Source organism: Aspergillus sclerotioniger (genome assembly GCF_003184525.1).
Source record: "Aspergillus sclerotioniger CBS 115572 chromosome Unknown BO94scaffold_17, whole genome shotgun sequence".
Taxonomy (NCBI): Eukaryota; Fungi; Ascomycota; class Eurotiomycetes; order Eurotiales; family Aspergillaceae; genus Aspergillus; species Aspergillus sclerotioniger.
Window position 1 is genome coordinate 659468 of NW_020291007.1, and position 20689 is coordinate 680156.

At 52.4% G+C, this 20689-nt stretch overlaps 6 protein-coding genes across 6 annotated transcripts; 5 read left to right on the top strand and 1 right to left on the bottom strand.

Moving 5' to 3' along the window:
• The first annotated feature begins 44 nt into the window (after window positions 1-44).
• BO94DRAFT_536286 (secretory pathway gdp dissociation inhibitor) lies at window positions 45-2462 on the top strand. The gene is made up of 8 exons (XM_025611982.1): window positions 45-387; window positions 440-464; window positions 525-584; window positions 644-671; window positions 753-1098; window positions 1149-1703; window positions 1753-2010; window positions 2063-2462. The coding sequence occupies exons 1-8, from the start codon at window positions 342-344 to the stop codon at window positions 2146-2148; spliced, it is 1404 nt and encodes a 467-aa protein (XP_025466614.1). The 5' UTR covers window positions 45-341; the 3' UTR covers window positions 2149-2462.
• BO94DRAFT_536288 (PaaI family thioesterase) lies at window positions 2403-3519 on the bottom strand. Its single transcript, XM_025611983.1, has 2 exons — window positions 2931-3519; window positions 2403-2860 (listed from the first exon to the last, which is right to left on the bottom strand). Exons 1-2 carry the CDS (start codon window positions 3051-3053, stop codon window positions 2459-2461), a joined length of 525 nt encoding a protein of 174 aa, XP_025466615.1. The 5' UTR covers window positions 3054-3519; the 3' UTR covers window positions 2403-2458.
• Window positions 3520-4064: 545 nt separating this feature from the next.
• On the top strand, window positions 4065-6240 carry BO94DRAFT_586663 (origin recognition complex subunit 4; the record flags this gene model as incomplete). Its single annotated transcript, XM_025615771.1, has 2 exons — window positions 4065-5540; window positions 5602-6240. The coding sequence occupies 2 exons, from the start codon at window positions 4065-4067 to the stop codon at window positions 6238-6240; spliced, it is 2115 nt and encodes a 704-aa protein (XP_025466616.1).
• Window positions 6241-7051: 811 nt separating this feature from the next.
• BO94DRAFT_547272 (uncharacterized protein) lies at window positions 7052-8237 on the top strand (the record flags this gene model as incomplete). The annotated part of the gene is made up of 6 exons (XM_025613323.1): window positions 7052-7092; window positions 7122-7156; window positions 7261-7319; window positions 7543-7609; window positions 7652-7669; window positions 8062-8237. The coding sequence occupies 6 exons, from the start codon at window positions 7052-7054 to the stop codon at window positions 8235-8237; spliced, it is 396 nt and encodes a 131-aa protein (XP_025466617.1).
• Window positions 8238-16770: 8533 nt separating this feature from the next.
• Window positions 16771-17772, top strand: BO94DRAFT_110480 (uncharacterized protein). The gene has a single exon (XM_025605500.1). The coding sequence runs from the start codon at window positions 17036-17038 to the stop codon at window positions 17549-17551; it is 516 nt and encodes a 171-aa protein (XP_025466618.1). The 5' UTR covers window positions 16771-17035; the 3' UTR covers window positions 17552-17772.
• flbA (developmental regulator FlbA) lies at window positions 17329-20282 on the top strand. Its single transcript, XM_025605499.1, has 4 exons — window positions 17329-18350; window positions 18448-19576; window positions 19633-19820; window positions 19871-20282. The coding sequence occupies exons 1-4, from the start codon at window positions 17652-17654 to the stop codon at window positions 20015-20017; spliced, it is 2163 nt and encodes a 720-aa protein (XP_025466619.1). The 5' UTR covers window positions 17329-17651; the 3' UTR covers window positions 20018-20282.
• Window positions 20283-20689: the final 407 nt, after the last annotated feature.

Genomic DNA, 20689 nt, shown 5'->3' on the forward strand with positions numbered 1-20689 from the left:
GCGAGTCTGAAGAAGGGAATCCATCAAATTAATTGCATGGCATAATGGGAATCACCCTGAAATGCCAACGTTATTTGGGCCGGTGGAGCCCAGCCGGCGGGCGTCAGAACAAATAACGAATAAATATTTCCTGATCGATGATCCGCGGGGGGTTCCAACTTACTTTACCCTGGACCTCCTTTCGCCCTCCCCTTCAAGTTCAACCTGACCGCTGCCGTCTCCGCATCTTCCCTTCTCCTCCTTTTCCTGCATCTTCCCTGCTCCCCATAATCCTGCCTCGAGTCCATCAGGTTTCTTTTTTGTATATTCTTCTTTCTTAGCCGCCTGCATTACCACCCGCCATGGAGGAGATTGCCCCCGAGTATGATGTTGTGGTGCTCGGCACTGGTACGTTTACCCCGCCGCCGCTCGACGACAGCTGTACTGACGCCCCTCCCAGGTTTGACCGAGTGTGTGCTCTCGGGGTAGGAACTCCTTGCTGCTCGCATCTTCCTCGCTGCGGCCTACTGACATCCTGCCTGCAGTGTTCTCAGTGTCAAGGGAAACAAGGTGCTTCACATCGACCGCAACGATCACTACGGAGGGTAAGTTGGGCAGCTTCCTTAGCTATCCGCCATCCACCCGCCACTAACCACAACTCTAGCGAGGCTGCCTCGGTGAACATTGAGACTGTAAGTGCTTTTGAATCCCTGTTACGATAAAAAAAAGTTTCGGAGTTGTATGTTGGACTCTAACGCATCTTCCGTGTGCAGCTCTTTAAGAAGTACGGCAACGTCCGCCCCGGCGAGGAGCCCTGGAAGAAGTATGGTCGCGTCAACGACTGGAACATCGACTTGGTCCCCAAGCTGCTCATGGCCAACGGCGAGTTGACCAACATCTTGGTTTCCACCGACGTTACGAGATACCTCGAGTTCAAGCAGATTGCTGGCAGCTACGTCCAGCAAGGAAAGGGCCCCAAGGCTACCGTGGCCAAGGTGCCATCCGATGCCGGTGAAGCTCTGCGCTCATCTCTCATGGGCATGTTCGAGAAGCGCAGAGCCAAGAAGTTCTTGGAGTGGGTGGGCGAATTCAAGGAGGAAGACCCCTCCACGCATAATGGTTCGTCTAGACCGTTTGATTCCAGGAGCCCCCGCACTAACATAGCATAGGTCTGAGCATCCATACCTGCACAATGAAGGAGGTCTACGACAAGTTCGGCCTGGAGGACAACACTCGTGACTTCGTTGGCCACTCCATGGCCCTATACTCGTCCGATGAATACTTCCTGAAGTCGGGCATGGCCCCTGAGACCATCAACCGCATCCGCCTGTACGTGAACTCGATGGCCCGCTACGGAAAGTCGCCGTACATCTACCCCCTCTACGGTCTGGGCGAGCTTCCCCAGGGCTTTGCTCGTCTGTCCGCCATCTATGGAGGTACTTACATGCTCAACACCTCCGTTGACGAGGTTCTCTATGACGAGAGCGGAAAGGTCTCTGGCATCAAGGCCACCATGAAGGACCGTGACAACGAGGCCGAGTCCATGGCGTTCACCACAAAGACCAAGAAGATCCTCGCAGACCCCTCCTACTTCCCTAGCAAGGCCAGGATCACTGGCTACCTGTTGAAGGCCATTTGCATTCTGAACCACCCCATCGACAAGACCGACGGCAGCGACTCGCTGCAGCTGATCATTCCCCAGTCGCAGGTCGGCAGAAAGCATGGTAGGTGTCTTCAAAAGTCTCGTGGTTGCCCTGTACTGACCTTCCCTAGATATCTACATTGCCATGGTGTCCTCGGCACACAACGTCTGCCCCAAGGGTTACTACATTGCCATCGTCTCGACCATCGCCGAGTCCGAGGCCAACCACCACCTCGAGCTGGAGGCCGGATTCGAGCGCCTGGGTAAGATCGAGGAGACCTTCATTGGTGCCCCCATCCCTCTGTACGAGCCTCTAGAGAGTGGCGAGAACGACAACATCTTCATCTCGAAGAGCTACGATGCCACATCCCACTTTGAAACCACGACTGGTAAGACCGCAAATAGCAGACTACCCGGAGAATGATAACTGACACAATCTAGATGATGTGCGGGACATCTACCGTCGCGCGACGGGCGAGGAGTTGGTCGTTGAGGGTCTCCGGGAAGGCCAGAAGCTTGTGGAGTAAGAGGCCCCCGTGGGGTGCATATTGGGGTAAAGTAATATCTTGACGCTACGGCGCTTTTGAATCGAGTTCTCCTAATTTCTTTTGGACCTTCTTTACGCTCACGAATCATACCATTATTGGACTCGCACATTCACTTGGTTTCTGCATCTTGAGTAGCAGTCGGGCCTGCATGTCTCTCGACCGATCAGTTGGTGTCTGGTGCATCATCACTGTGAATAAATCTATTTAGCAACCAGCCGCATTGTAGAATTGTTGCTCTATTGATCATATGGATATAGATACAAGCCAGTGTTTATCACCTAAAACGAGATTAGATTGCCGCCGGATCAGTATTCGCCTTCTCATGCTCCCCCACCACACATATGCTCCCATTTATCCTCTGAATCTCGGCCCTCAGAAGCGCCATCCGCTTCCCCATGTGCACCATTTCACACATCACCCGAATCTCAGTCCCCGACGGCACCGGCCGCAGATACGTAAGCTTTAGATTCCGACTGACGCCGCCCAGCGAGTAGTGCCCAGGCTTGGACAGTCCCAAAAGCAGCGTCGAGGAAAGAATATCCACCATAGTGGCGGCGCAACCGCCGTGCAGACTTCCCATATAATTGCATTGTTTTGGGATTACAGTGAGGAGGTACGAGACGCGAGCCGGCGGTCCCGGAGTGGCGGATTCGAGCCGAAGATTGCAGGCTTCGGGGAAGTAGTCCCAGACCTGCCGTGGTTATCAGGTATTAGGAAGATGTTCAGAGAGGCAGAGGGGAAGAGGTTTGGAATCCACATGCCTCGCCGCCTTCATTTGATGATTCAGGCCCCGTGGAATAGCTGAGGACGAGCTTCTCGAAGGGAGATAGTTCGGACTCCGGGCGGACGGTGCCTGCGGTGATTGTGGATGGGAGGACGGGCATAATTGCGGTTTGTTGTTGATGAACTAATTAGATGTATCTGTCTGAGAAATGACTGACTTGGAGGCTCCTTCCGGAGTATTATATTCAGGGGAATGGAATATATAGACGAAGGAATGGTGCTGATGCCCATGCCGATGCTCGGGTCTTATAGTCCGGTGTCCATGGATAAGGGACCAACAACCGAGGTTGACGGCTGATCTAAACCTCCTTGCGCATGCGGGTTTCCAACTCGAGATTGAGCATAAAGGAACCGTTTAAGATCTTAGATTCGATCGTTTCCTGGTTGGCATACTATCAACCTCATATTTAGTCTGATTAGAGTATTTGGGCGTGGGTGATCCTGAGATCGGGTGGGGAGTGACAAGCTATGCCATGGTGCTCTGGCTGCTAACCTGCAGGGTATTGGTCACGGACCTATTCTTCCCACCTTCAAGATGGCGGTTCGAGAATGGTTCGTCCAGACAGGTTTGGTAGGTGTTGATAGGAGTCTGCATGAATGCCTGCTGCCTGTCTGTCAATGCGACTCACCTGACTTCGCGTCACGTATGCTGCCTCAGGCATGAATGGCTCCGTGCCGGGCCAGACTTGCTCGACTCCTGAATCAACAATCACGACTCTTCCATAAACTGGCGCCAGTTCGTGGACTCGCGGGCAATGGTTCAATTGGATTTGGATTATTAAACATACTCTTATAATTAACACACCAATAGTTCGCCCCCATCTCGAGCATCCATCGAACGCCCGGTCGCAACCCAAAAATATTTCCTTCTCCGCATCTATCCCTCCGCGCCGTTACGAGCCCCATGTTTCGCACGCACGCATGCCATTGAATCTCAATAATACTTACGTGAAGACGACTGGCGAATTGATGCGAACAACTACCAGGAAGCACTTGATCTAACGAAAACGCTCCCGACGACTTATACCATAGATACGATGAAGGACCCGCGCGCTAGCAAGAGGAGAAGGGTGTCGGATGTACAAAATACAGACGGGGATGGAGATACCACGATGCGCGATGAGGCTCAAAACGTGCCTGCATCGCCGCTGGCTGAAGAGATGAAGGTCGCGTCCCCGGCGGCTGAAGAACCAGAAGCACCCGCCACGTCGAGGTCAAAACGGCGGCGATCTTCGCAGGGCGCCGTGACTGAGGAGAGCCAGGAGGTGCCTGCTGCAGAGACGCCTTTGAGAGCTGGACTGCGGTCTAGTGGACGACAGCGGAAAGCGCCGCAGAGGTATGGAGACGAGGTCGTGGACTCGCCCTCGGGAAGAAGAAACGCTTCAACACCGGGTCAGAACGGGTCGGCGCCGAGAAGCGCTCGGAAGGTGAAATATGTTTCGGATACAGAGGGTGAAGAGGAGGACGAAGAAGAAGAGGAGCAAGAAGAGGAAGAGGAGCCGTCACCACAGCCCAAGAGGCGACCGACAAGAACACGGTCGAAGAAGCCCACTGTACGATTCGAAACAGATAATGAGAAAGCGTCGATGAAACGGGAAGAGTCGCAGCAGCCTCCTACACCAGATGATTACCAGGATGGGCTGGAGGATCTCGTATCGATCCAGCTACAACAGGACCTGGCTAACAATGAGCTGGTGAGCACGGATACGTCTACTGTCAGGGGAGGACCGCTTCCGGAGTATGCCCAAAAGCTCCAGTCACTCGTGCAGGAAGGCTTGACAGAGGAGCTCCGGCTGCTGACAGGGATAGTTACGGAGAAGCTGAACGGCAAACGACGGGTGCCGCTGAAAGGGCTAGACACGGAGTATCACAAGGTCAACCAGCTTGTTGAGCAGACCGTCGAAGTTGGAGAAGGCAACTCGATGCTGCTCCTTGGGTCGCGTGGCAGTGGAAAAACCGCAATTGTCGAGACAATCATCGCATCGTTGGCAAAGTCGCACAAGAACGACTTCCACGTTGTCCGACTCAATGGCTTCCTGCATACGGACGACCGATTGGCTCTTCGTGAGATGTGGCGTCAGCTTGGACGTGAGACAAACACCGAAGACGAAGCTGGCAAGGTGAGCAGCTATGCTGATACCATGGCCACCCTCCTTGCTCTCCTGTCGCACCCGGAGGAGCTCTATGGTCCGTCCAATGATTCGGAGACGGCGACCGCCGCCAAGTCGATTGTCATCATCCTGGACGAGTTCGACTTGTTTGTCACCCACCCGCGCCAAACCCTGCTGTACAACCTGTTTGATATCGCCCAGGCCCGCAAGGCTCCGATTGCGGTGATTGGGATCACCACCAAGGTGGATGTGACGGAGATGCTGGAGAAGCGAGTCAAGAGTCGCTTCAGCCACCGATACGTCTACGTGCCGCTGCCCCGATCCCTGGAGACCTTTTCGGACATCTGCTTCGCGGGGCTAAACCTGGAAGACGGGGAGATTTCGGAACTGCTGGATGAGGTCGATGCCCAAGAGCATGTCATCCTTAAGTCCGACAGGTGGACCCGCTTATTGGAAGGATGGCGAGCTTATCTGCAGGTGAGTGCGCCTCATTGCATGGTGACCACACACAGACCACGTTGCTGACCCTAGGCACTAGGCACTCTGGATCGACGAGGCGTTCGCATCCCACCTACGACGCATCTACCACCAAACCAAATCCGTGAAGAAGTTCTTCACGAGCGCCCTGATTGGGCTGAGCGACCTCCATCACAGCACCACCTACCCTGTGACCCCCGAAGGAACGTCCCCCCTGGAGATCCCAACCGCGAGTACATTCACCAGTCAGCTTCTGTCCTGCCCTGACCCCGCCCCTCTACCATTCTCCGCATCGACCACAACCTCCGCAAGCCCGTCATCCCTGCCACTATCGCTCCTCCTCGCGGCGACACGCTTGGCAGCACTGTACGACACAGGGCTCGAGACAATGCAGCCGCAGAGCACTGCGCCTCTGGCGCTGTCATTCCCCGCGGCATACGCCGAATACGTGCGACTGCTGACGACGGCCAAGACCTCGGCGTCAGTGTCCGGGGCTGCTGTCACCCCGGGACGGGTCTGGGGTCGGGACGTGGCGCGCGAGGCCTGGGAGAAGCTCGTCAGCTGGGGATTGATCAGTCCGGTAGGCGGAGGCAGTGGCACGGCAGACGGACGGATGTTCCGGGTGGAAATCAGCTTCGACGAGGTGGTCGAGCTGGCCGGGACGGGAGGATCATTAGGACGATGGTGGCGGGATGGCTGAGTCCTGCCCAGCACGGGGCAGAAAACGGTTGCAGCTTAATCTACCGACCTATCTTTGTAAAATTGCTACCTGATACTTTCATCTACTGCCTAGACACAATCCGTCTGCCTAGTGTCTAGAACAAATCTACCTTGCAAAAAGCCTCATACATACATACATACATACATACATAACAATCCCTACCCTAAATCACCTATAACTATAGCACCTATTATGCACTGTAATCCACCCACAATCAACCCCCCCCCATCCCTAAGCTAGTATCTACCTACCCACCTAGCTCGCATACACGCATATGCATACCCCGTAAGCAGTAGTCACTCTCACTAACTCTCTCACTATTATTACTAAAACGTAGTTGGGTTAGTTCAGTGGTCCCAACACTTTTCAACACAGCCCGAGCTTCCCCTCTTCTTTCTAGTAGTTCCGAACCCATTGGGTCTAGGTCCTATGTAGGTGGATTATCCACGCTAGATATGCAAGTATCATGCACGGGCTAGATGTTAATCATTTCAAACTGTAAGCTTTTTCCTGTTGGGGAGGATAAGGATGGTAGATTGATGATTAATTGAGTCCCTAGGATATAGTATTTACCTGGTAGGGTTTATACATTCATGTATGTATGTATGTATTGGAATAGATACGAGAGTGGATGAATCGTTCATTTCTTCCTTTAAATTGGACGTAGTGGGTTTGATTCGTATGTAGGGTAGATACATACATACATACATACATAGGTAGGTAGGTAGGTAAGTTGAGCCAAGGCTGAGGATACAATTGTAATCAAACATCAGGATATGCGATGTAAGCGATGCGGGCCTATTGTGTGCTCTGTACTCTGTACTCTGTACTGTAAGTATCTTGAGTAATACATCCCTTAGTAGTGGGTTTAATATCCCATGGTATGATCTTAAAGGTAAGCGGAAGAGGGAGGGTATGGGGTACCTAGTAGGGATAAGCAAGCGTTGTGTATGTAGTGAAAGGTATAACTATTAGGTATTGTATTTACTAGGTCAGTAGGAATGATTAATGAGATGGAGATTACTAATGGGGGACAATTTGGACCCCAAAGTCATAATGTAGGTACAATGCCTAGATTTGGGGTAGTGTGGAATATGCAGGAACATATACGCATATTGCTTGCTGGTGGTGATGTTGGGGGCTAATTGATATGCGTACGGAGTATCCGGAGAAAAAGGATGGGGAGGAGGGAATAATACCTCGCTTCACGAAGAGTTGGGTTATGTACATATTTGTTTGTGTAGTGTAACTGGGACATACATTGTACTACATAGTATATAGGTAGGGAGAGTAATAAGATCATCGGTTAACGTGTTGTACAGACGATGCTCGTTCTCACCGGTCGGCGGTTAGTGTCTGGAGGATCTACTTCAATGTACTCCGTACATAGATGTAGGCATGGGCATGGGTATGTACAGGGATGTTGTTGACTGCTTCAGTCAGGAGGACAGCAGTCACTAACGTGGGTCTTGTAGGACGGTTGAAAGGACGATGTGATAGATTCTACTCCGGACAGGGATAAGAGTAGTGCTACCTGCACCAGTATCAGCCTAAATATGTACCTATTGCTAGGGTCGCCGGTGGGGAGACAGTGTAGTCTGTGTCGTAGCTGGGATCCGAATGATTGAACATGGATGCTGGCGACGGATTGACAAAGCGACTGACGGATGAAGGCTGCGAAAAGAGGGGCATCGGCAGAGCTGCCTTAGCTCACATACCACCACCTCATGGCGAAGCAAGGTAGCCCGTCTCCTCATGGCAGGCAAGGTACATGGCTAGGCATTCGCTAACGCCATGCAGTGTCCGACCAGACACTGGCCACACCCGACGGTCTCGACCAGCCTTGTGCAACCCTAACCACGCCAGACGGCGAGCAAGGGATGCACCCACGGATCCCGGCCAATAAGGGCGGCAGGCTGGGCGATCAGCGTGACAGAAGCATCACTCGGTCGAGATTAGGTTCCTTTGGCCAGTGACCACCCCGGGCGGTGGTCCTCCGCACTGCACCAGGCATAAAGACAATAACATATGGCGCTATAATTAAGGATGGGGGGCGGAAGAAGGGCACCGTTGGTGATTAGTACTTACTTACCTACTAGTACCTACTACCTAGTACTACTTATCTACCTAGGTGCCAAGGTGGGAGAGAGTAAGCATGGCGCTGCAACAGCGTGGCTTTGAATCGAATCCTGGTGCGATCCTGGCTGGAGGCACTAGGACGAATCGGGGGCGTGTGTCTTTGCACACTAATGCATGAAATGACCTTCTTGAGCTGGTGCTGGTCCAAAGTGGAATCGGCGGCGGGGTTAGCGGGAATCACGCTGTCTGCCAGTGCCGACTGTGAGGTGTTCGTCTGGGGGTGATGCTCTCTTCATCTTGCGCAGTCCTGTTCTCGATGGGCTTCCGTAATTTGAACGGGATATTCCGCTCTAGTCATAGTCCTGGGGGCCATCGTTCTGACATCCAGGCCAAGCCACCCCTGTAGATACCCTCCAGATTGAACCCCAGCCTCGTACTCGTACTTCGTCTCGCATCCAATGGTCGCCATGACTGACTGCCATGATCGATGCAGTCAACCGTCCGCATCCCTGTCACACCAGTCCATCATAGCGCGGCGTCCAGTCAGCGTTCGGGCCCGACCGGTCTCGCGTGTGGAAGATGGGCGACGTGACCAGGAGAACGGTGATCCGAACCATTTTCGATGCAGGAGCACATATTGTTGGCCTGAAGGCCATCGCCCTCGGCAACCAGGATAAGCCTCGTGTTGAAGCCACACTAGCCGCCCTCTAGTACTATGTAGTATCGAGTATCAACCACCCGGACGATGACGATTCAGCGAAGCTGGGTAAGTGGGGCCACGACGACTAGAGTAGTTGGGTATTTCGCGTGGAGAGCAAGGATCAGCGTCTGCCAAAGACCGCATCAATCATCATCAAATAGGAAGCGGTGGTGTTATCATGCAGGCCGATAACCCCTTGCTTCTGCAGCAGAAAAAGGCGTGGTTGAGCCTGGAACCAGGCCATGTGCAGCTAGCTAACCAAGCCAAGTAGCTCTCGCTAGTCGGCTGAGGAAGGGCCCGGAAGGACGACAAGGGGAGGATGGCCCTCTTTTCTTCAGCAGGCATGAACGTGAGCCAGCCATCCGCCATGAGGATGATGATGATGATGATGGCATCAACAAACATTAGGTTGGCCCGAAGGAAGCAAGGCCCCCGCCCGCTCCGGCTCCGACTCCGGTTCTTTCCGGCTCCGACTCCGAGCTCTCCTGGCCTTTTCTCGCCCTATTTTCGGTTTCCGGTAAGTGACCTGGCCGCTTTAAGCCCGTATCGTTACCGCATGTACCAGACTAGTCCGTACCGTTTCCCTTCATACGCAGTGTAACGCTCAAGGTTCGATTGGCCGCCTCCCGGAAGATCCTCCACGTGCGTCTTTCGTCTTCTGGGAATTACCTCTTCAGGCTGTGACGGTCGGAGAGTTTTGCTTCTGACTAAGCGCCTATATATCGGCTGTGATGGTAAACACACCGGCAGTCGGACAATTTCCCCCAGAATCGATGCAGAAGAAAAAAGAGTGAAGCTGGCATGTGGAAACTGTAAACTGGGCTCTATCGAAATTATAAAAAGTGACAGGTCCGCGGTCCAACTTACCTCCGGACAGTAAGTTACATCACCAGCAGCCACATGTCTCTGAAAAAGTAAAACCCCTCCGTAATCCCGTAAAGCCTAGCCCGGTAGGCTGTCCCATATCCGGTCCTACACCGGGTGATACATAGCTTAGACAGGTAGTACTATTGTAAGATTATTCCCTGCTGCCCCAGGGCGCCAAGGCCCTCAAGTTGGATGAACCCAGCCCTTCTAGCGTCTTCCAGAATCCTTCCAGAATCCTTCTAGCGTATCCTTTGCCCGGCCCCCACCAGCCCCCGAAACAAAGAACCACCGCAATAGCGTCCCAGGATAGATTAAGTCAATTAACTCAACCGTGGATACATCGTTCGCTAGTTTTCTCCAACGGGGAAACCGAACACCGTATGATTTACTGGTACGTGGTTCCATCGATCGGCAAGATCTGGGAGCAACCATGAACCAACAGTCGGAAAATTGGAAAGGAGGAGGATTTCCCTGCTTGGGAAAATCCAACACGTTGTTGACGGATGGATCTTTGAGTTTTTGCGGGTTGGTCGATCCAGAAGATCGAAAATTGGACCGGACTACCCAGACGGGTATTATGCTGCGAAATGCTTAAACGGAATGGGGATGCAAATGGCGATAATTCGGCGTCGGCCGAATACACAACCCTCTAGTTAGTACTACAGTAGTTGATGTGGTGGTGATGTGCTGGTCCCTCTCAAACGTCAACCATCAAACTTTCCACTAGAAAAAAAGAAACCTGCAGGGTTTGTTCTTCGGCGAGTTCTTTTGCCACCGAACTACTGCACCAGTGCGTACTTACTACGTAACAACTAACATGGGTGGTTGGATTAGACATATCCCGATCCTGATGGATTTTTAGCCCGACTTCTAGAAACACCAGTGCTTATTGCGCTCCGGTGTTCTGGTAATCGGGGCTATTCTATGCTATAGATAGTTAGTACTTTGTAGCGAAAGTGCCCGACAGGATTTTTCACCCCCCAGATAGATTGTTTTGTGTGTCGAGCAAAACAATCGATGTCATGGTTCGTCTCCTGGACAGGGATTGGATTCCTGGCGGTCTACATGTACGTTATAGATAGATAGATGGATGATAGGTGCCGGGAGCCGAATGTATGCATCAGCTTTCACTTCTACCCTACCACCTGAAACGATACCTTCTGCCGACAGTTCCGTGATTGATCCAATTGATAGATGAATGTTGGTTCAGGGGTAGTAGGGTAGTATCGTGGATGTGTTGATGCTATTTCCATCGCCCCGACCCAACAATTAACTTCCATAGTGAAGTCTGGGGGTTTCAGCCCCGACCATCATAATCCCAGGAGCCAGCCAAGCCAGAAAATAGACTCAGTCAGCTAGTGAAGACAAGACACGGTTATCGATATATCAAATCAAACTCTAATGCGCCTAACCGGGTAGTGTGTCGAGCAGCGGAATATACCGCCTTTTCAATACGACCTAACTAATTAACCTAATATACCGGTTACTGGTACTGGTCAATTGGTGTTAGGTAGATATGCTAGCACACACTAAACAGCATACTACTATGGTAGAGATAGAAATCTCCAACTAAGTTATACCCCAACTTGAACTACGGTGTCGTAACCCACCAAACAGACCACCCGTGGAAGAATTTTCCTTTCATGGCCCCATTATGACGACACTGTTGCACACATGGCTTTACCGTATGTCTCTCTTCCTTTTCTTTTCTTCGTTCCTTCCACTGCGTAACAGAAAGAAAAAAAAGATATGGACCCCCCACGTGGCGTTGCGCCCGATTGCTATACCTATCCAGGAGAGGGTTTCCTGGTTTGGTTGGATGGGGATGGATCCACCGAAAAAGAGCTTTTCTTTCCATTCCACAGACCGAATGCCTACCCCACTTGAATACCGGCGTGCCAAGAGCCTAGACCCACCACTTGGACTCTGACCGCTTTTCAGGCCCGGTTTTGGTTTTCGACTTTGGTGTTGGGACAGAGACATCCTGCGTTGGTACCGTGGTTCGGGGAATTAGGCGAGTTTCATCAGGAGAATACTTGCCTAGGTTGGTTGGGGCCGAGGTAGAGTTTGGATTTGTCGCATTACCTGTTGCTATCCTGATTGATATTATGACGTGGGTTTAGGTTGGGTGGTGGTGGCTGTGGTTGATGTTGGTGTATTTTGTTGAGAGTCAGTGTAAGTGTGGCGTTTTGGTGTAGGTACTAGGACGGTGACGATAAGTAGCAACCGTCAGGTTGGAGCTAGGATACCTAGTAGCTAGCTATCTAGGATACCCAGATACTACTGTGAAGCGGATACTCATATCTAGATCCACTTCTGCAAGTAACTAGATTGGGTAATAGGTAGGTGCTGCATACTTACGTAGTTGGGAATAGGAAGATCCATATACTCCGCTGTAGTATGGTTCGGTGCGAGAAGATAGATTGTGAAGCGGCCTAGAGGAATTGATGCGGAGTCCGCACGATGTGATTGCAGACGTGATAGATTGGTGAGTAAATCACATGATATTCATGGAGCTATGGCGCGTATCGTTAGTGACTGGTGTCGCATCGGGAACGTCAAAAAGCTAAGTACTGTGTAGTACTCCGTAGTACTGCTGTGTACTCCGTGGGAACCTTGTTGATCATCCAACTGCCGTAGCTACCCGGCTATTCTCGGGACATTGCATGTATGGCGCGCCAAGTGGTCGAGCACAGTTGCCTACTTGGCGTACAGACGCGTTTCAGCCTTTCAGGTGTCACTGCTGCCAAGGCCTGTGGCAGGTTGTGCAGAATCATCCAGCCGATGTGGCTGTCTGATTGAGACCTCTAACTGGCAAGGTCGCGGAGAACGCCAAACTTTATGTTGAATAGCACGGATAGTTGCTAGCCCCTGAGTGATAGACACGGGGGACAGACCCTGACCTAGCCAGGCCCATGGCTGCCCCTATCCGCGAGGCTCGCAAAACAAAGTTGATATGTGGCTGAGGTCTAGCCCCGAGAGGCCTGACTCGATCGCAAGCCACATCCCTGACGCGACTGACTCCGGTCTTAGCGAGTAGCGACAGCGCATGGACGGGATAGATAGTCAGTCTGGAGAGTGATAGGTAGTACGGAGTACGGAGTACCCCGTCACTAAGAATATCATCTAATGTCGAATAGGAGAGGCGCGAGGGAACCGACAGTCTAGATGCAGCCTTGTCTGCAACCCGACGGGATCATCCCTGTCAGCCGCGTTACTCCTCGCGTGGCGGTCAGGGATCATGTGTATGCGTGAACTGGATAGTGAGTTTCGTATGTCGCGGCTAGTAGCGCAGCTAGCTGGTCGTCCCCTGGGTGATGGAGGCTCTAGAAGCCTCCGGACCGGCTGTCATGCAGCAGGATGACCGCGCGATCTCACCGATTCGGCCCCTGTGCTGTTTCTGTTGTGTTCTATTTTGATGGGGCGCTGTCACTATCGAAAGCTGACGCGGATCCTGTCATACCACTGCTGTGATCTCTCGCCTTCAATCCTCTTCTGTCTGGGCAATGGACCCCAGGGCACGGCATGATGTCTGACCGCAGGACCTCCAAGCAGTCCCAAGGCTCTTAACTAATTAACTATACGGTATCGTAGTAACGTAGTGTATTACTTACGTGACGGACAACCGGGGTTTCAGCCAAGTCTTTTACCGCCAGTCGGTCACGGCTCCAGACGGGCGGAGAGGGTGGATAGCTCCGAAACGGGGGAATTACGCCATTGTGCAGCCCCTCCTCCAAGGCTCCCAGAGGAGTAGTACTTGAGTAGTTCGTTCACCGCTTCGTGTTGCCCAATTGATTGGGTGGATCTGCTACTCGCCCGATAGGCTAATAGGCTGATAGGCAGGTCACCAGACTCAGAGTCAGAGGCTCAGAGCATCTGCGTAGTGGGGATGGGGATGGGGATAGAGATGGAGATGGAGATGGAGATGGGGATCTGATCGTGAATCCTTTCCACCCAGTGCTCTGGTTATTACTGTTAGTGGTTAGTAATTACGTGGCAGTGATCGGTACGTACACGCCCTATCTTGACCGCTCTCCGACTGGCCTGGGAACTTTATCCCGGAACATTTGGCGACGCTGTAGCTAGCCGGCTGGGGCGCACGTCAGATGCAATCCTACCGCGATCAGACCTTGCGTTCGGGGAGGAGGATGAGCCTCAGAAATAGGAGGATCAGGAGGATCAAACTGTGTGTTGGCAGGATCGTCTCTCAACCCTCATTTCCTTTGTTCCCGGGTTGGGGAATTTGACTTGGTTTGACCTGGATTGGCTGATGGCCCTGACAGCGCATTGGCAACTGTACCACAGTAGACCGTATGGAAGAATGGAGCATCTCCGGTGGTCAGTGTACTGTGTAGCAATGTAGCCGCTGTGAGGAAAGAAGACATTGGTAGTAGGACGGGTCTAAATCCCTAGCGGCCCCCTAGTACTCCGTACGGAGTACTCTAATAGGTAGCAATCAGCAGTCGGACCACCCTTGCGAACCTTGTTGGCGTCCCAACAATGAGGGATCTGGAGATGGACTGGAGAAACTAGTTGGAGTTGGATGCGATGCCCCAGTCGATCCTCCATGTATGTCATAGCGGTACCTACGGGATTGGAAATTCACCTCCTCCGTAGTCAACACCAGGGTTATGACGTGACCTGGTTAATCAGCGACTGTAGCTAGGTAGGTAGATGCGTTTCATATCTATCGATACGATTGGCACCAGGGTGGGTGCAAGGGCTACTGAGCCGGGACTGACCCAGTTGTCAGACCGGGATAGACGGATGGCCCAATAATGAGAACGAACGATCGGGCTTGGACCCCGAGAAGGAAGATATTATTGCGAGTTGCGAGTTGCGAGACACGCCGCGGGCGAGGCCAAACGGCGGGCGACAGCCAAGCCGTCCGAGAGCCCCGAGCCATCCAACCCAGCCGCCAGCTCTTCTCCACGTGGACACACGTGGAACCGCATGGGTCTCGGCTAGACAGAAGGCAGGAAAGAAGACACCTGGAAGAGTCGTGGAACGGTGGAAAAGCGGGAGACGCATCCAAGAAGAAGGCGAGCGAGAGGCATCCACGCGAAAAATACGAGCCATCGGGCTCAGCCACGCGCGAGTCATTCTGCTTGTTTGCTCCACCGTTTGCTACGTACTTCGTACAGTAGGTAGGTATGTGAGTAGGTAAGGTACTTACTTTGGAGGCCTGGCCTGAAACTTGATCGTCTCGATCACATTATTGAGACGCGATCCGGCAGGGGTTCGTTGCTCCTGTTGCTGCTGTTGGCAGCCCGCTAGTTGTCTGGACCGATCAGATCAGAACTGGACCATAGACTTTCATCACATGCAGCATTGCAAATAGTTCCCGTTTGACTCCCTACACAAAGTGACCCCCCGAACCTTAGCCTAGGGGGTTGGAAATGATATATCCATTCTCGTGGCTCCCCAGATGCCTGCCCGGGAAGTTGGGGGGCCTGAGGCTCCCGGCCAGATAGATAGTCATGACTTTAGTCCCACGTAAATATTATTGATCGGCATCAGGGAATTGCTTGGTTCGCTTGGTCCGAATCAGAACGCAACAAGGTTTTGTTCGGGAGGGTTGCCCACGTGGGCGGGCGGAAAGAAGAGACGGCTTTGCGAGGCTGCACTATACCAGAGATGGGCAACAATTTGGGATCATCGTCGCCGTTGTTGGGGAATGGACAGGGGAGGATATCAATAATAAAGATGATGAGGGTGCATGTGGAAGTAGACGAAGCCTAAACACAGGCTCTAGCCTGTAGGGCCATGAGGTGATGGGTCGTCCGGCCTGGGATGGGGGTGGGGAATCAATCAATGATGGAAGTCGGTGTTCGCCAGTGTAAATTGGCGAGCACTTCGCTCTGGTACTAGTGGCGCACTAGGCTTCCTTTGGCAAGAGCCTGCCTGCAAGTGTTCGTTACGAGGCCCGCTGAGTGGCTGCCGTGCTGGGGGATTTTCCGGTAATGACTCAAGGATGATCGTTACTACTTGGAGGCCGACCAGGCTCGATGAAGTCTTGCTTTCTACAGAGGGAAGGTGCATGGTAACGTGACGGGCTTGGCGCTAAATACTCCCTGCTGCTGGTCGGTCTGGCCAGCGACGTATGTACCTTTGGCGGCAGCTGCCCAATCCCGTGGACAGCACCGTAGCACACAAGAGTACGACAGGCAGAAGAAGCGTGCTTGCCACGTTTTCTGCTCGCATCACTGGAGGGATAACGTGCGCTGCGCTAAATTGCTGTACAGTGTACACAGTACACAGTAGAGCTACATTCGGGTAGAGAAGCGATCTCGTCGTCATATGATAAGAGATACGGTGGGAACTTCAGATGCACATTAGTAATGGGCAAAGGCAGATAAACCAATAGCCAAGTCGCATCACTCCGATGGCTTTGCAGCAATTAGTGTCGATGATGGTGATTATGGCCATTTGCTTGTTTCCTCCTTTCTGTTCTATAGATATATCTTGATTCCATTTCTACAGCCCTCCCCGTCTCTCGGGAACCATATCCACCAGTAATCCCGTCGCTGCTGCCGCGAACGCTGCGTGATCTGGTGGAAAGTTGAAACCCTCCCCAGGCGTAGATTTCGCTGATCATCCGACGCCAGCAATTTTGGAAACCGGCCCACTTGGAGGTGGTTGAGACGGAGCAAAGGTATCTCTAAGAACGATACGTTACGTGACACGGGTACGATACACCATCCTAATACAAGCCGGGAGGAAGAGGCAGGCCCTGGTCGCCTTCACCGTCCAGGGATCTCCTTGCATCAAACCATGACAGGCAGGGATAAATAAAAATAAAAAAATAAAGAAAACTGACAAAGAGGGAGAATTTAACTCAATTTACGTTGTAGCCCCCTCCCCAGTCCCCTCATGTCAGACGAAAACAGTGATGCTTGCTAAGGGGAAGGAGGGCTGCAGTGGTAACCTTACCCAAGGTAGCCTTCCGGAGGGCATTGCCCGTCGCAGGCTCCCAGCCCATTGCCATCCCACCCATGATCCATCCCACCCTGCCGGACTCTGCAGGGAAGCCGGCCTCTGATCGCCCCAAAGGACGATCCGTCCACCTTTGCCCTTGGCCCACGTTGTCTGGTGCATGAAACCGTCCGCGTGCACAGTGGGTCAAGAATGACAGGCCTGATTCTTCACGCCCCTGGAGACCCTCTTGAGCAGCCGCTGTTCACTTGGTTTCTGCTCATCCTTTCCCTCTTTCTTCCCTTCTCATTCTTTTGCTGCCTCTGCTCGCTCGCTGTAAGGGATCCATACGATACATCCACTGTACCAAAGCCAGATCGTACTCCAACTCTGGGAAGTCAAATCCACGTTACTGTCTTGTACAAATACCTGACTAAACCACCGACCGAAATTCCCCGCTTGCTCTTTTCGTCACTGAGTTTCGATTTTATTTTATTTTACTTTTTCCAATTTTTTCTGGGTCTGTTCCAACTGGCTTCGATTTTTGGGCCTTTCTCTCTCCCTTCACTGAAAAGGGCTATTATTTTATCTCGTGTTTTATTTCATTATTATTATTATATTTTTATTTTATTTTTCCCTTTGCTTTCCCTTATCCATACATACACCCACCCCTCCACCCTCCCCTTCTTTTTTTTTGCCCTTGACCCTCTTTTCTCCCTTTTCGAATAACGATTTTTTTTTACCCTTTTTTTTTTCTTTACCCATTCATACATACATACACATTCCCACCTCCTCTTTTCTCCCACTCCGTCTTGGTTCGCACTATTCAATGCCAACCATATCCTCCGCTTCTCTCGACCAAGGCTCTCCTCCTTCCTCTCACCTTCTTTACTCTCAACCTCCCCGATCTTTTGCTGTTCCTATCCCGGTCTCTTCCTCCCCGGTTGAAAGTCGTCCTCGTACTGCTTCCGCTCCCTCTCTTCAGCACAACTCCGCACCCTCCGCTGTTGTCGCCCCCTCCCAGCCCACGGCTACTACCACCAACCCAATCAGCTTTACAGGCTCAGTCATTGGATCTATCTCTCGTCGCAATCGCCGGTCCTTCGCTGCACTAGCTCGTGAGAAGACCTCAAACGCTCTCGCCAATCTCTCCGCCATTGGAGGCCCGAATTACCCCCTCCGCTCCTCCGCCTCATCGGGAAGTCTGTCCAAGCATTCGCGGAAGGCCTCGCAGGTCAGCATCAGCGAAGTGCTCAGTGCCACGCCGTTGACTCCGCCATTGTCCGACGGTAGCGCCAGTAGTGAACGGTCGAGCCCTGCGCCCATTGACGCCGCTACTAACCGTTGTGTCCCCGCTGTGGTTGAACAGCAGACTAATTCTGTTGAGAGGCGCCGTTACACTCTTCAGCGTGCCCCGTCCCCTCTTGAGCAACTGCCCGAACTCGGACCTTCTGTGTCCCCCGCCAAGATGCATCAAACCTCGTCGCGTTTGTTGCGTATGACGGAAGATGATCGTCCATTCACAAAGGTAAGATGACCCAGTTATGCGCTAAAGTGGCCGGCAGGGCGAGAGGAAGTGAATCTGGAATCCAGGGCGGTTTTGTTAACAAGGATGGTTTTGCTAGGATTTCATGGACCTTTTCTCGACATTGATGGTCAGCTTGAAGTTGGATTCGCATCGTGTACGATTTACGAAATATGACCACTCGTTCACCTCGGAAGAAGCAATCAACAATCTTGGATCCCTCAAGTTCTCCCAATCGAATCGCATGCCCGACCCGAAAGACCCCTCTCGTATCGTCACCACGACCACGACCACGACTTTTTCCATGGCCAAGGAAATGGCTCGCTCGGTCTGCCAACGGTTTGTCGACGCCCGCTTTATCGAGTCTGTGGATGGCAAGGCGGCACAAATATTCCCGTTGAAGGGCGCGTTGTACCAGCTTACCCCGAAGGGCATCAATATCCTGCAAAGATTCTGCCAGAGGAACGGTATTACTGCTCGCCATGTGATTGACGTTTTGGAGTCGCCCCGCAACACAATGCAATTGGTCAACCTGGAGCGCGATACCGAGACCGACAAGCTGTCACACGATCGAGCAACTATTGAAGTTATCTTCCGCCGCTTCGCGGGGCAGGATGGTCCTAATGTGAAGAGCAGCATTTCCACGTCGGATTCGGACTCTTTGAGTGATTATTCGAACGGTTTGGTCGGCGTGAAGATGGCCAAGGAGCGCAAGATCAATGACAAAACCTTCGTCAACACGTTTACCGGCAAGGCCGCGGTTGATTGGTTGATGGACTGTTCGACCACGATCGAGCGCCGCGAGACGGTTTTGATTGCCGAGCTTTTCGTCAAGTACGGTTTGATCACGATGTTGCAGGAAGACCGTTTTATCAACCAACCAGACGACTCGATAGTTGCTTTCCAGCCTTCGAAGAACGCGATCTACGGAATGACGGATCGGGGCCAGAGAGTTTGCGGTTGGATCGCACGGGACAAGTCTCGTGAAACTACCATGTACGACAATCGGGGTATCCCGAAGGATTCCAACAATGCCCGTTTGAACCACATCCTTCACGACCCTGCCCTGCGACTTTTGTTCCGCGAATTCCTTCGCTTCTCGCTCTGTGAGGAGAATTTGGCGTTCTACATCGACGTGTCGGAATTCACGTCGGCCTACCACAAGGCTGAGAAACTGGGCACGTTCAGGAAGCCGGATTCTGTCCGCGAGACCCTTGCGGCGGCATACGGTAAGCTTTCCCCACTAGAATGTATTTGGGTCATTCGCATCTAATTGATTCGACAGGTCTCTACAACGCGTTCCTCGCGCCTGGATCTCCTTGTGAACTGAACATCGACCACGCGCTGCGCAACAGCCTGGCCAGTCGCATGACCAAGGCTGTAGGCGATGATGAATCGATGTTGAAGAGTCTCCAGGAGGTGGTGCATCTGTTCGAGATGGCTCAGACCTCGGTCTTCAAGCTCATGTCAAGTGTAAGTTCCCGACCAGGTTGCGATCCTAGCGTGGTACTAATGTGCAACAGGACTCCGTTCCCAAGTTCCTGCGCGATCCCAAGTGTGCGAGCATCCTCCAGGAGCATGATGTGGACTTGATTGGCGCCCCAAGGGCTTACTCGCCCACTTCTGCCCCAGTCCCGGAGCGCTCGGCGAGCCGCTCAGCCCGATCATGATAGGGGCACCATGTGTGTCATGCAGGGATCCGAATCCTGACCGAGCAGGCCTTGACCTTGATGATTACTAAAGGATCTGACGGCACGTGGCTCGCTCTCGGACTTCACCGATCAAAGATGAAACACACCATACTGCGCAGCGCGGTGCTAATTAACGGAACGATTTGAACATGATTTGGCTTGCTCTGACTCGCCCCGCCTAATGTCGACGAGGCCCGGCCTAGCCAGCAACCCCCACCAAAAGTTTGGAACCCTCCCAAACTCCTGACACGACATGATACACGTTATGCGTCTCCGACACGAACGCTCTTCTGTTTCTATAATCTCTTTCCCTTGGTTGCCACTTGGGTCCCGCCACGCCGCTTGCCATTGCCGGCCAGGGATCCATGGTGATCAAGTCAGCACGACCACTGAAAGACGTTACGATCTATGGATCATGTGATAGAGATGCCGGAACCGAACCTTTTTTTTAATACACCATTTCCTTTCCTTGGTTTTTATTTCCTTGAATTTCCTACATCTGAACCCTGATGCATGGACGGAGACTGAAGAGAAGGCTGAAACACGAGAAGTATTCCAGCATTAGAGCGGCGTTTAATTCTCGGTTCTTGATTTCCTTTTCTCCTGTTGCATACCTGCATGATTCTCAAGATTTCCTTTCTCCTGGATTTT

Excerpts from the sequence above, each read along its gene's own strand:
- flbA (XM_025605499.1), top strand. The coding sequence starts at position 17,652 with ATGCCAACCATATCCTCCGCTTCTCTCGACCAAGGCTCTCCTCCTTCC. Across the intron at positions 18,351-18,447 it reads ATGATCGTCCATTCACAAAG|GATTTCATGGACCTTTTCTC; the intron begins GTAAGATGACCC and ends TGGTTTTGCTAG. Across the intron at positions 19,577-19,632 it reads GACCCTTGCGGCGGCATACG|GTCTCTACAACGCGTTCCTC; the intron begins GTAAGCTTTCCC and ends TTGATTCGACAG.
- BO94DRAFT_536286 (XM_025611982.1), top strand. The coding sequence starts at position 342 with ATGGAGGAGATTGCCCCCGAGTATGATGTTGTGGTGCTCGGCACTG. Across the intron at positions 465-524 it reads ACCGAGTGTGTGCTCTCGGG|TGTTCTCAGTGTCAAGGGAA; the intron begins GTAGGAACTCCT and ends TCCTGCCTGCAG. Across the intron at positions 672-752 it reads CCTCGGTGAACATTGAGACT|CTCTTTAAGAAGTACGGCAA; the intron begins GTAAGTGCTTTT and ends TTCCGTGTGCAG.
- BO94DRAFT_536288 (XM_025611983.1), bottom strand. The coding sequence starts at position 3,053 with ATGCCCGTCCTCCCATCCACAATCACCGCAGGCACCGTCCGCCCGGAG. Across the intron at positions 2,861-2,930 it reads CATCAAATGAAGGCGGCGAG|GTCTGGGACTACTTCCCCGA; the intron begins GCATGTGGATTC and ends TAACCACGGCAG.
- BO94DRAFT_110480 (XM_025605500.1), top strand. The coding sequence starts at position 17,036 with ATGACAGGCCTGATTCTTCACGCCCCTGGAGACCCTCTTGAGCAGCCG.